The sequence below is a fragment of the Pundamilia nyererei genome, unplaced genomic scaffold (assembly GCF_000239375.1).
Source record: "Pundamilia nyererei isolate P.nyererei 1_Seehausen unplaced genomic scaffold, PunNye1.0 scaffold00122, whole genome shotgun sequence".
NCBI lineage: Eukaryota > Metazoa > Chordata > Actinopteri > Cichliformes > Cichlidae > Pundamilia > Pundamilia nyererei.
In genome coordinates this window covers 1,491,758-1,504,622 of record NW_005187523.1, presented here as the reverse complement: position 1 = coordinate 1,504,622, position 12,865 = coordinate 1,491,758, and the positions used below count along the sequence as shown (strand labels likewise).

The following is a 12,865-nucleotide window of genomic DNA, read 5'->3' as shown; positions in this document are numbered from 1 at the left end:
AGGTTGCACCAGGAAGAGTACTGTACGTCACTTCCGTTTCTTCTCAGCAATGGCGTCCTCCACAGCCAGTGACGGCGTGAGTGAGGAGCAAACGGGGAAAAAATCGAAGAAGACTAAAAGCCAAGGTGAGTTTGATTGTTTCGCGTCAGATGAGGTTAAGTGACACCAGCGAGCCGTCCCGCGTGAACAACAGGATTGTTTCCCAGCTTTAGACGACGGCTGCGAGCCATGCTGGAGTTCTGCTAGCATGGCGGCTCTCGCGTTGTAAACAGATTGTTTGGTGAGTGCAGTTACCCTCACTCGCTAAATGGTCGCATCAAGAAAAATAACCCGAACATTTACTTTTCACATACTTAAACTGACAAGTGTTTGCTGACGCCGGGCAGCTAGCTATTACCTGCCGGGATTCAAACACGTTTCCAAAGTCTGCAGCCTGAGTCGCCTCAGCCAGGGGAACACGTCGATGATGAGAATTTCAAACGTGTCTTATTTTAGTCAGTGGACTAAGTATATCTTTTCAATATTCTGTCTCTAACTCACCCTGTTCCCTTTGCTTAAGTATACCTCGTGTTGGTAGTCCATGCCTCCGTTGTAGTAACGTTGTAGTAACGTTGTAGTAACGTAACTTCACGTGCGTCCTGCAGTGGATGAATCCGAACTCCTGACAGTTCCCGATGGATGGAAGGAGCCACTGTTCACCAAAGAGGATAACCCCCGCGGTTTGCTGGAGGAGAGTAGCTTTGCCACCCTCTTCCCCAAGTACAGGGAGGCCTACTTGAAAGAGTGCTGGCCTCTGGTGGAGAAGGCTTTAGGAGAGGTGGTGAGTCAGAACAAGCTGCTTGCACTGAACACAGATGATAATACTTGTCTGTCAGCTGTATCTCAATTATAATGTAGCTCAATGAAGGAAGTCAACCTTATTTTTACCACTTTCTTTAGTCTAATCAGGTTGTATGCTATCTTGTATTAATGTACACATATAGTGGATATAAAGTCTGCACTCCCCTGTTAACAGATTTACAATGTAAAAAAGGTTCCAGGATGAATTATTTCAGGGTTTTAAAATGTTATTGTGACCTATCACCTGTAAGTTCAAATGAAAAAACCCTGAAATCTTGTAAGCGGAGGAATAGAAATGAGAAATTCAGCACTAGTGGTCCAAATGTGTTAGTTTGTGTTCTTTTACTCGGCCAAATCACTACAACAACATATGCTGACCACACAACCTCCTGAGAGGTTGTGTGGTCAGCATATGTTTAATGCCTTGGAAATTGTGGAATGTGTCACTGCTTAAAGATGCCCACGACACCTTTAAGCAGTGAGACTTCTTTGATGCTTTGTAAGCTCTTTGTATCTTTCAGCAAAGGCCACGGTCCACAGTGTCAAAAAGTCCTACAGCTGAACTATATTTGAATTCATTTTGAACACTGCCACATCCCCAGTTATTATCACACATTATTTTGGTTTTATTTCTCTCCTCTGTAACATTTTCTCACAGTTAAGTGTTAAGTTGGCTCTTACATTGGCAGCTTTACGAGGCTGAATTGCCGACCTGAGCTGTTCACATACTGAATCATTTGTTGTTGTTCTCAGCACATTAAACCTTCTTTGGACCTAATAGAAGGCAGCATGACAGTCTGCACCACTAAGAAGACCTTTGACCCTTATGCCATTGTGAGAGCCAGAGATCTTATTAAGCTGCTGGCGAGGAGTGTGCCATTTGAACAGGTAACAGTACTGTGCCAGTTTGCAGCATGCACAACATGTAGATTTCATCCTTTAATGTTTTGGAGTATGTGTGTGATTGCTGTCACTAAGCACTCAGAGTGATGCAGACTTTTTGATACCTCGGTGATGTGTTGTTGCCTCCAGGCTGTAAGAATATTACAGGATGACATCGCCTGTGACATCATCAAAATTGGCACTATGGTGAGGAGCAGAGAGCGGTTTGTGAAGCGAAGGCAGCGGCTCATTGGCCCCAAAGGCTCCACCCTAAAGGTGAGTCTCACACCAGAGTCCAGCTTTCTGAGGTCTTTCTGTCTGAAGTTAATCACGGCTTCCACAGAGTGTTGTGATGGATGTTAGGAAAAAGTAGGAGAATCCAATTTGTTTCTAAATCATGAATTGTGCGTCTGTGTCACTGATTTTCACCAGTCTGCAATGTAAACAAGTCTGTGTTGTGTACTTTTGAATCAACGTCAGTAGGTGGCAGCATTTATCGGCCCATGTGTCTTTGCAACTCTCGTTAACAGATGATTTCTTTTGAAGTTCTGTCTGTGTGCTTCATGTTGCCTGTTGCTTCTCTGCAGGCACTGGAATTACTGACCGACTGCTATGTGATGGTGCAGGGGAACACGGTGTCTGCACTGGGACCCTACAGCGGATTAAAGGAGGTAAGACTGTCAGTAATGGGCGACTAAACATAATAAGATCAGTTGTATTAATGAAAAGGTGCCTACGCTGACTACTTTAGTGTGTTTGTTTATCCTGTGACATCAGGGTATACAGAACCTCCTGACAGCTAAACATCTGAGCCCACTGTGTGGGTTCATGCGTGGGAGTAAAAGAGAGAAGTTGTTGGTGTAATACAAACGCTCTTCAGTTTGGGTTTAGCTAAACCTGATGGTGACTGTAATGAGGCAAAGAATGTTGAAGCATTTATGATTTTCTTCTGCCTCTGCTTTTCAGGTTCGTAAAGTGGTGTTGGACACCATGAAGAACATTCATCCCATTTACAACATCAAGGTGCGTTCAAACTGCTGCAGAAACAATAGTCAGAGTGAAACTGCGCTGCATTTATGCCCAGTGATGATGTTTTCCATCCTTGTTCTTGATTTCCTGACTGAAGTCCATCTCTCTGGGTTTGCACGCCAAGGTTGGCTCAGCCCAGAGCTGAGGGCATGAAAGCGCATGCTTCACAGAGCTGACTATTTAAAATAGGACTTCCTGTTTTGTATGAGTCACAGAATGTTATTTAAATTGCCTAACCAGTAGTTACAGCTTACAGCACTGTGCAGAAGTCTTTAGCCAGCCATCATTTTAATATATTTTACTTCCATGGAGCCAGACTTTCTTGTAAAAGTGTGAATAGTAGCTCTACATTTCTTTTCATGGGGTCTTTTCTTCCCTCATTCCTTTACAGTCGAGGTACCTGATCATTTTCACAGGAATGTTTTTCCAATATTTTACAACAGAAAAATATTCCTCCTGAACAGAACATCAAAGTTGAGCTGGTTCAGGCATCAACATAATGCCTCCTTGAAAACCTTCCAGGCTTTGAAGAAGCTATTCTTAAGGGAAATTAACTGGGAAAAAGGGTTAAATTACACAAGCCCTGAACTAAAAATGTCAACAGGTCTGATGGATTGAAACTCTAAATGTTCCTGTTCGTATTAGAGGTTAGGACAGAGAGTTTCCAGCGTCTGTAAAACACACTGGAGGTTCTGTCGTGGTTTCAGTGGTGGAGGTCTCGTCAAAATTGGTGGTGGTCTGCTGATTGCAGAAAAATACCATCAGATTCTGAGCTGTCATGCAATACCATCTGGAAGACATGACAGCGATCTCAAACTCACTGCCAATGCAGTAAAAGCATATCTGATGGAAAAGCAGATCAGTGCTATTCAAACTGTGTGGGATCATCTTGTGAAAGGAACAAAAGAAGAGCCTTGGAATTTCCTCTGAGACGTTGACTTGTTGGAAATGTTCTTTGGTTTCATTGGTTTCCATTTATGTTTGCACATTTCAGTAAATCCCTCCACTTACCGCTGCACTTATTTCCCAGTTTTCTAGCAAAAAACGAAATAAGCGACTTTTGCACAGTGCAGTCTTTAATAAAACAGCATTTTACTGCAGTCACTACATAAGGTGTAAATACACAACATGACCAAAGTATTGCATCTTTATAACTGCTGTTCTGCCCCTCCATCACCACCACCCACGGCTGCAACCATCAGACTCTGATGATCAAACGGGAGCTGTCCAAAGACCCCGAACTGCGGATGCAAAACTGGGAGCGCTTTCTGCCCAAGTTCCGACACAAGAATCTTGCCAAGCGCAAGGAACCCAAGAAGAAGAGCGTGAAGAAGGAGTACACCCCGTTCCCTCCTCCACAGCCAGAGAGCAAGGTCAGGGGAAGCATGGTTGAAGAATTTCAGTGTTTCTAATGTATAACAAACACACACAACCGCTGAGACTAAATTGCATGTTGAGGCAATTTAAAGTACGTTTCAAATATGTGGACTTCCTATGCAGGTTGACCAGGAGCTGGCCACAGGAGAATTCTTCCTGCGGGAGAGTGTGAAGAAAAGGAAGAAGATGGAAGAAATCAAGGTGAGAATTTATGGTGGCTTTGTCTCTTTCGGTTTTCTTCAGGCTGCTTTCGAGTTTCAGTGGCAGCAAGCAAGCATTGTGTAACGTCGCCTTTGTAAACTTCCTTCCTCTTTGTAGGTGAAACAGGCCACCGCACTGACCAAGAAGCAAGAAGAGCGGAACAAAGCCTTCATTCCTCCTAAAGAGAAGCCGCTGATGAAGAAGACTGCTAAAGGTAGAAATATTAAAACAAGCACTGATCTCAGAACCTAGCAGTGACAAATTAAAGGAAAAACCTGGATGCTTGAGCACTTGGTATAGCTTTGCCCTTAATTTGTCCATTCTTGTCTCATCTATGTATCCACAGCTCCTACAGAAGGCAAGCTGGACATCGAAGCTATAAAGGACAAAGTAAAAAAAGCCAAAACAAAGAAACTGGGTGCTCCACCATTAAACCCTGCACCTCCCACCAGCAGCACCACTGAAAAGAAGAAGAAGAAGAGCAACAAAGCGAAAAGCAAAGGCTAACTGTGCACTGTTCCCTGTGCTGTGGCACTTGTTGGACAGAGAAAAGACTCTGAGCTCACAGCAAGAAGAATTTCAGTGAATGTGTAGAGCGTGGATCAGGATGATGCTTCGTCTGTCTTGACTTTCCTTTTTACAGTGTTACACAGTGACGGGAATGTGTTGGTTTTTTCCTTCTGTTTGACTCGCTTGCTATTAATTATTTCCAGAGGGAAAAAATGTAAAATTAAAGGAGTTATTTTTTCTTTTTTAAATAAACTAGGTCTTGTTTTCTTACATTTCCCTTAATTTCCATTTTTGCTGTGTTACCATAGATGTCCAGTCTTCAAAACCTTAAAGAAATACACCCATTATTAGGCACACCTTTCAAGGCCTGGGTTGGACCCTTTTTGCCTTCTGAAGTGCTTTCTTTGATTTGCACTATAATGGGAATAAGGCATTCCAATCACTTCCATGGCTACAGGTGTATTAAGTCAAGTATCTGGGCATGCAGATTGCTTCTACCTGTATTTGTGAAAGAATGGATTGCTCTCAGGAATGCTATGCTCCTAAATATTTCACAGTAAACTGTTGATTGGTGTTACATCAAAGTGGCGAGGCGCAGAGTACGCAGAGATCACCATCTTTCTTTAGAGTCGATCACTACAGACATTTTCATGGCCCCAACTTTGTGGGAGCAGTTTAGGGACTGTTCCAACATGACTGTGCATCAGTGCACAAAGCAAGGTCCAGAAAGACCTGGACAAGCAAGTGAGGTGTGAGTAAACTTGACTTGAGTCTTGACCTCAGTCCAACAGAAAACCTTTGGGATGAATTAGCAACAGCGAGCCACGCCTTCCCATCCAACATCAGTGTCTGACCTCACATAAAGGCTTCTGGAAGAATGGCCACAAATTCCCATTTAAAATAAAACTCCTCAACCTTGTGGAAAGCCTTCCTAGAAGAGTTGAACCCAGGCCTACTGCTCTCTGGCTATAAGCCATATGGTCGCCTGTTCACCCACTGAGCCTAACTGTGCCCCCCACTCTGCAGCTGGATGTCACTCAAGTCTCAAGTTCATATGTGTGTGAAAGCAGATGAGCGAATACTTTTGAGAGTATCGTGGACGTTAACCACGTGCTGGACCACCTAGTGACCACAGATCTTGGTCCTTGGACATGACAGCATCACACAGTTGCTTGTCTGTACATGAATGGTGCAAATCCCCCATTCTGCTGTTACTGGAGCCCAACTGATACAAGGTTTGTGTTGTGCATTTAAAAATGCTCTTATGCACGCCCCGGTTTGAACGCGTGGCCGAGTCACTGTTGTCATCAGCTCGTAGCGGTCTGGCCATTCATCTCTGGCCTGACCACCTTAAACGTGCTGTCAAATGAAAGATTACTTTTGAGCACTGACTTTGTTGTTGGTGCTATAATGTGAGACTGATAGTGGAGTTGATAGTTGATAATAATTAAGCAGAGATAAAAGTAATTTTATTAATTTTCATACATGTTACATTTTTGGGCCGAAGCCTCACATGGACAGAATAATTTGCTTAATGTTTAAAGGAAATCAGTGTTGCTCAGGCCAAGCTGCTTTATTCATAGCAGAATGCATCAGGGTAGAAGTAGTGGACTACATACGCTGTAATGAAAGTGAAGCTGAGGGCAACCGGCCGAGCGATCAGAACGCTGACAGAGCTCGAGCTGCTGGTATCCGAGGTGTCCCAGTCTGGGCTCCAGTTGTAGCCTGGAAATGCAAAAATGGTTTTTATGACAAATTCTGAGTGCAGTGGAATGTGCTGCTTACTTCATTACTACACACTGACAAACTTCAGCTGTGGACTTTTAAAGCCATGTGAGCTACACCTTACCCTTCACTGCTATTATTTTTTGGCTTAATCACCATCAGACTTACTTTTCTGTGAATCACGTTCAGGACTACCTGCAACAACATTAAGACACAAGAGAACAAGGTGACATTTTTTAAGATGTAAACTCAATGACTGTGAGTAATAACTGTATTTTACCGCATTCATTAATCCTTAATCATCCAAGTAGCATACAGGCTACTTGGACTTATAATAGGAAAAAAAGTAATTTTCTCTCGAGCCCAAAATAGATAGATAAAAAGATAGTCATGGTGGAAGATTCAATTCAATTTTATTTATATAGCGCCAAATCACAACATAAGTCGCCTCGAGGCGCTTCATAGATACAGAGAAAAACCCAACAATCATATGACATGACCCCTATGAGCAAGCACTTTGGCAACAGTGGGAAGGAAAAACTCCCTTTTAACAGGAAGAAACCTCCGGCAGAACCAGGCTCAGGGAGGGGTGGCCATCTGCTGTGATTGGTTGGGGTGAGAGAAGGAAGACAGGATAAAAGACATGCTGTGGAAGAGAGACAGAGGTTAATAACAGATATGATTTAATGCAGAGAGGTCTGTTAATACATAGTGAGTGAGAAAGGTGACTGGAAAGGAAAAACTCAATGCATCATGGGAATCCCCGGCAGCCTACGTCTATTGCAGCATAACTAAGGGAGGATTCAGGGTCACCTGGTCCAGCCCTAACTATATGCTTTAGCAAAAAGGAAAGTTTGAAGCCTAATCTTAAAAGTAGAGATAGTGTCTGTCTCCTGAATCCAAACTGGAAGCTGGTTAGGTGCTCCCCGTCATTCATTCATTAATCCTTAATCATCCAAGTAGCATACAGGCTACTTGGACTTATTTAGTGACTTTGGTTATAAAATAATAGGAAAAAAATGTAATTTTCTCTCGAGCCCAAAATAGTTGAGGAGTTGCAGAAATGTGAAGCAAAACCTGGGTGGAGCGGAGTTCCCTGTCTCTGTTCAGACACTACCCTGTGATTGCCTTGTGCTAAAGTGAACATCACCATGAAGCTTGTCTCTTTTTTCTGAAACCATTTGAATTTTGCAACAGTTACGGTCATTTAAAGGGAGGATGTAAAACGGACCTCATGGTTCATGGTAAAAAGATAAGGGGGTTAGTCATGGTGGAAGATTAGGTGCTCCCCGTCCTCCACCTGCTTCCTTCTTTTTGTTTGGTCTTTTATAAGTTTGTCCTACACCAGCTTTTATGTCATACCTTTTCTCTTTTTAGTTTCAGGGGATACATGCAGTCCAAGTGGGGTTTTATATTATTATTAAATACTTTAAAAATGTTTAAAACCAGTGTCACTTCCAAGAAAACACTCTGACGTTTTTGGCCTCCTTTAGTCAGAATTCTGCTTTTTTGATGAAGGGATGAGAGTTTTTCTCTTGGAGCTCCTTCACACCACCCTACATGTGTTTTCCTATAACAGAGGGCCTGGGCAGCATGCACGGTGAACATTCCAGGTTGCAGATTACAACCCTCAGACAGCAAGCATGAACTTGTTTATTTACAGTGATTCACATTCGCTGACACAGGACACGATTCATGAATCCTGTAGGTTTGTGAAAATGACAGCAAGAACATTACTGTGGCCCACTGTGTTAAAGAGTTAATATCCATGCTGATTTCTAATCAGAATTTTCACATCTTTAAAATGAGCTGGGCTGAAATTTGAACTTGTGGTTTGATTGAAGATAAGCAGCAACTTTTCACACTGAACCAGAGACACTTGATACTTACGACAGAGTTTATTCTCACAAGTGCCACTGCACCTCAAGCAGGCTCCCCCCTCAGATGCATATGGGTGCTGTCCGATTATATTACCCCTGTAAAAGAAAAGAAACAGAGGCTCAGTCACCTCACCACACTCTAGGTGGAAAATTTCTGGAATTATCTTCACTTCCCCTTATCATCTTACCTCCGCCTCCCACGTTATCACACACACACATCTGCTTGCTTCAACATAGGGTCATTTTAAAGATGACGTTTCTTTCTTTCATTGTTATTGTCAAAAGATCCCAGAAAAACGTATAAATCAGTGATATTAATTTGTTTCTCAGTACTTTCTGCTTATAGTAACCTCTTTATACCTCAAAAAAGGTTAGGGGAGAAGGACAGGATAAAAGTGAAACTATGGAAAAGAGCCAAAGATTATTAATAACTTAACACACAGTGGGTTCGTTCCAACAGTCCATGCTGCTTAGGGAGGGTCCTAAAAGTGAGAGAAGTGACCTGTGAGTATCTGTGTGGCATCCATACTAAGAGCTGTTCCAATTCTGGAGCTACAAACATCCTTGCTAAAAACATGCTTCCTTTAGCATAGGATACACTGGACCTTTATGAAAGGGGAGGAGAAAACACTGTCCCATAATTAATTGTGGCCATTCATAAAAACAACAGACATTATTTTAAAAGAGTGTCTCAGATCATTGTAACTGCACCCTTGCTCCCTTTTTCAGTTCATTCACTTCTCATTAGTACATGAGGATCTGCCTGGCCCAGGAGCCACCAGTCCCCTCTGAGGCTTTCCCCAAACTGGAGCCTCAATTCAGGCTCAAAGCATCGGCCATTAACTACTAGAAGCACTGTCAAACCTAAATGAGGATGTGGTCCCAGCTATTAAAACAATATTTAGTTGAAAGTGAAATTCTTACACAACATAAGGCCAGTGGCAAAAATACTCCTCTCCACAACTAACACTGTGCCTCTTTAGTGAATCCAGCAGCTTTTAATGTCAAAAGAAGACTTTGTGCTGCTGCAGACTGGCCCTAAACTTTCCTTAGTCTTTAAAATTTCGCCTTTGAATCATACTGAATGATATTTTTACAGACTATTTTCGTTTGTATGACTTCCATAAAACAACGGGGTTAGAACACATTGTCCCAGGTAAGATTTTGTAGTCTGTCTTCTGCAAACAGGAGTTTCAGAACGGCAGACATCCAGCATCACATTGTTAGGGAGAGACCATAGCTGGACTGGCCATCGGCCCACCAGGCATCTGCCCGGTGGGCCGATGGCGATTTTTCGTTTTTATGGGCCGATGATTTTTTGGGGGGTTTTTTTGTAACGGTATAAACAATGAAAGGTGGTGGATTGTCCAGATGCTGGCCGGTGTGTAAAAATAACTCAGTTGTTTGGTGGTGGCTATGGCGGAGCTTCCACAGAGACCAGCAGGTGGATGAGGGAAAGGTTAGGCAGGAGGAGCAGAGACCCGAGGTGGCCGCCGGTCCGAGCGTCAGGTGAACTGAACTTCAGGTAAGAAGTTATGACTAGGGATGGGTACCGTATCCAGTGCCATTGTGGCACCGCTTCTGACATAAACGGTAGTAACCAGACCGACAAGCAGCGCACATTTTGGTGCTTTATTTCGGTGCTTTTTTTTCCCTGAGATGTCACACACTTTGAATTCTAGCCAATCATTTTACCTTTTCAAGGATAGTAGGCGGGCCCAAGTACGTACATTCTTTTAGAGCAGAGCTACAGATTAAAAATGCCCAAGGCGAAGCAGTCAAAAGTCTGGCTGTACTCCACAGCAAAATATGCAAACTCAGCAGCAACAAGTGCTTTAAGCTGATACTGTGATACTGTCAAAGGAGGTAACTTTTCATAAGGTTTTTGAGATAAGACGGGGCCAGGGAGCCAATGACAAGAAGCCAGTATGGGAGAGATATGCTCAGTCTTTCTACTCCAGGCCTCGAGGGCCGGTGTCCTGCAGGTCTTAGATGTGTCCTTGATCCATCACAGCTGATTTAAATGGCTAAATGGCCTCCTCAACATGTCTTGCAGTTCTCCAGAGGCCTGGTAACGAACGAACCATTTGATTGAGGTGTGTTGACCCAGGGTGAGATCTAAAACCTGCAGGACACCGGCCCTCGAGGCCTGGAGTTTCCACCCTGGCTCTAGTTCCTGTGGGTACTCTCACAGCAGCATTTCGGATGAGTTGACTGCGGCATAACACATATGTATAAACAAATTCCTTTTTTCACATGACACTCAGGGCAGCCCAGAATGACCTGCTGAGACAAAAGTTTTCATTTGCTAATTTCACTGTGTTATTTAAACATGTTTTCAACTTACGCTGTGGCATAGTTGCATACAAAGAGGACACCTTTTTCATTAGTGAAGTGCTTGATGCCATCTGGGCACAGCTGTACTGCACATCCAACTTTGTAGGTGCTGGCCCACACAACCTGCAAAGACCAAAGAGGTTAAAGTGTCACATGCAGAAAAATATAAAAATCATGGTTCACTTTTTTCTCTTTTTTTTCCCACAATATGCGTGCAGTAGAAAGGTCACATACCTGTGTGTAGTGGCCACAAACCTTATTGCAGCTGTTCTCTTGGTAGCTGTAGTCTTTTACTTCATCCACCCATCTCTTTATGGCTTTTGCTGTATTAAATTGTGATGGTGGATAGGCTGTCCATATGTTTTCTCCCACAGAGGGAAAGGTAGGGTGCACGCGGGAAGCATCTTTGAGGTAAATGTTGTGATCAAATATACAGCGCTTTGCCCACGCTTTTGCAGTAATGGCTAAGGCCTCATCCCACGTCTGGATAAGCAGATACAGAAGATTTGAAGCATTAGACCTCATCTTTTGTTAATTCAGTTTTTTCTAACACGCTAGTTTCATTTTCGTGCATACACATTTCTGACTTCCTCACTGTTTTTCTAAGTCAGTACATTACATTTGTGATACACAAGCAGAAGTAAAAAGTCAAATGGCTGAGTCGACTTCCAAACTTGTGGCGAGGTTTTTGCCACAACATTTGCAGTGCACTTTAGCCATGCCAGAAAGGCAGTTTGAGTACAATCTATTGCACAGTTTTGTTGTCACCAAACTGTTCTTTATTTCTTTACTTAGCGAAGATCTTGTCTATCTGTGTCTATCGGTGGCTTTGTCTGTCTTTTACATTACTTCCTCTGACTTCTGCTTAATAACGTCAAGTCTGCTTTGTGAATGTGTTGCATGAAGCTTTGTACAACTGTACATGCTTTAATAACTTTCTTTCCCTCACCTCCTCATTCCCAACAAAGTCTGCAGACAGATCACAGAAGACATGAACAAGTCATTTTTTTCTATCACTGCTTACTCACTGTGATTTTATTACTGCTTTCCAGAACTAGAGAGAGGAAACAAACGCCATTTCTTCACGTACCATGTACAGCATGTCGGTAGCAGGGGGACTGACAGATGACCGCGCCAAGTTGTGCTCCTTCACACATTCCTCAATGAATTTCAAATCACTGATTTCTGGCAGTGAAATCGAGCGCACACCAGAATCCAGGATAATGCAGGCCCACAGCAACCTCTCCACTGCACTCGCCATGCTCCAGATCAGTAAAGTGAAACAAGCTAAAGCGGTGATGTTGTGGTTTGTTGTCGCTTTGACATCTGTCAAGTTGCTGCAGGAAATTACACTTTGAAGAGGAACAGGATGTTCTTACAACACCTAAGAAACCAGAACATGTTCAGAATGGTTCATGTATACATACATAAAGAATCTGCTAAACTGAGATAAAACAGAGATGTGGCTCATTTATGCTTCTTCTCTCCTTTTTGAAGTCTGAATTTGTTACTTTCTCTGAATATTTGCCTAGTTATCCTGACATGTTCAGACAAGATCTGGCCTGTGTGCCATGTTTACATTTTTTTTCTTTCTTTCTAGAAGAAATAGTGATGTAAGAAAAAAAAATTTCCCCATCAGCATCTGCATAGTCGGTTCCTTCTCCAGCTCGGCCTGTTATCTTAGAACGTTTCTTACCCATCTCACTACCAGAGCTGGTAAAAGTCGTTTTCAATGAAAGCATCGTCCTGCTCACTTGACATTTTACCTGCATCGTTATTCAAAAATGTCTTCCAGTCTATCGGCCCCTGTGTGCTCACCATAATTGACACTTGACCGGTGTCTGGTAAAGTCCCTGCTTATTTTTAAAAATGCTGCCAAATGCTTACAGGCCAATCTCAAAAATACCGTCAAACCCAATATCCTGACAAATTTCAGTCTGGCTTTTGCAGAGCTCATTCTACAGACCTCTCTGCATTAAATCATATCTGTTATTAACCTGTCTCTCTTCCACAGCATGTCTTTATCCTGTCTTCCTTCTCTCACCCCAACCAATCACAGCAGATGGCCCCGCCCCTCCCTGAGC

General features: G+C 42.9%; 2 protein-coding genes across 2 annotated transcripts; one reads left to right on the top strand and one right to left on the bottom strand.

Annotated features, from left to right (window-relative positions):
- krr1 (KRR1 small subunit processome component homolog) lies at window positions 1-5,169 on the top strand. Its single transcript, XM_005742659.2, has 10 exons — window positions 1-125; window positions 645-820; window positions 1,594-1,728; window positions 1,873-1,998; window positions 2,310-2,393; window positions 2,689-2,745; window positions 3,954-4,124; window positions 4,252-4,329; window positions 4,447-4,543; window positions 4,676-5,169. Exons 1-10 carry the CDS (start codon window positions 50-52, stop codon window positions 4,834-4,836), a joined length of 1,161 nt encoding a protein of 386 aa, XP_005742716.1. The 5' UTR covers window positions 1-49; the 3' UTR covers window positions 4,837-5,169.
- Window positions 5,170-6,291: 1,122 nt separating this feature from the next.
- glipr1a (GLI pathogenesis-related 1a) lies at window positions 6,292-12,119 on the bottom strand. Its single transcript, XM_005742658.1, has 6 exons — window positions 11,872-12,119; window positions 11,016-11,264; window positions 10,792-10,904; window positions 8,455-8,540; window positions 6,733-6,759; window positions 6,292-6,564 (listed from the first exon to the last, which is right to left on the bottom strand). Exons 1-6 carry the CDS (start codon window positions 12,040-12,042, stop codon window positions 6,413-6,415), a joined length of 798 nt encoding a protein of 265 aa, XP_005742715.1. The 5' UTR covers window positions 12,043-12,119; the 3' UTR covers window positions 6,292-6,412.
- Window positions 12,120-12,865: the final 746 nt, after the last annotated feature.

Coding starts and splice junctions, on each gene's coding strand:
- krr1 (XM_005742659.2), top strand. CDS start 50: ATGGCGTCCTCCACAGCCAGTGACGGCGTGAGTGAGGAGCAAACGGGG. Junction 2,746..3,953: donor ATCCCATTTACAACATCAAG/GTGCGTTCAAAC, acceptor TGCAACCATCAG/ACTCTGATGATCAAACGGGA. Junction 4,125..4,251: donor CTCCACAGCCAGAGAGCAAG/GTCAGGGGAAGC, acceptor CTTCCTATGCAG/GTTGACCAGGAGCTGGCCAC.
- glipr1a (XM_005742658.1), bottom strand. CDS start 12,042: ATGGCGAGTGCAGTGGAGAGGTTGCTGTGGGCCTGCATTATCCTGGAT. Junction 11,265..11,871: donor CTACCGACATGCTGTACATG/GTACGTGAAGAA, acceptor CTGCTTATCCAG/ACGTGGGATGAGGCCTTAGC. Junction 10,905..11,015: donor TTTGTGGCCACTACACACAG/GTATGTGACCTT, acceptor TGGTCTTTGCAG/GTTGTGTGGGCCAGCACCTA.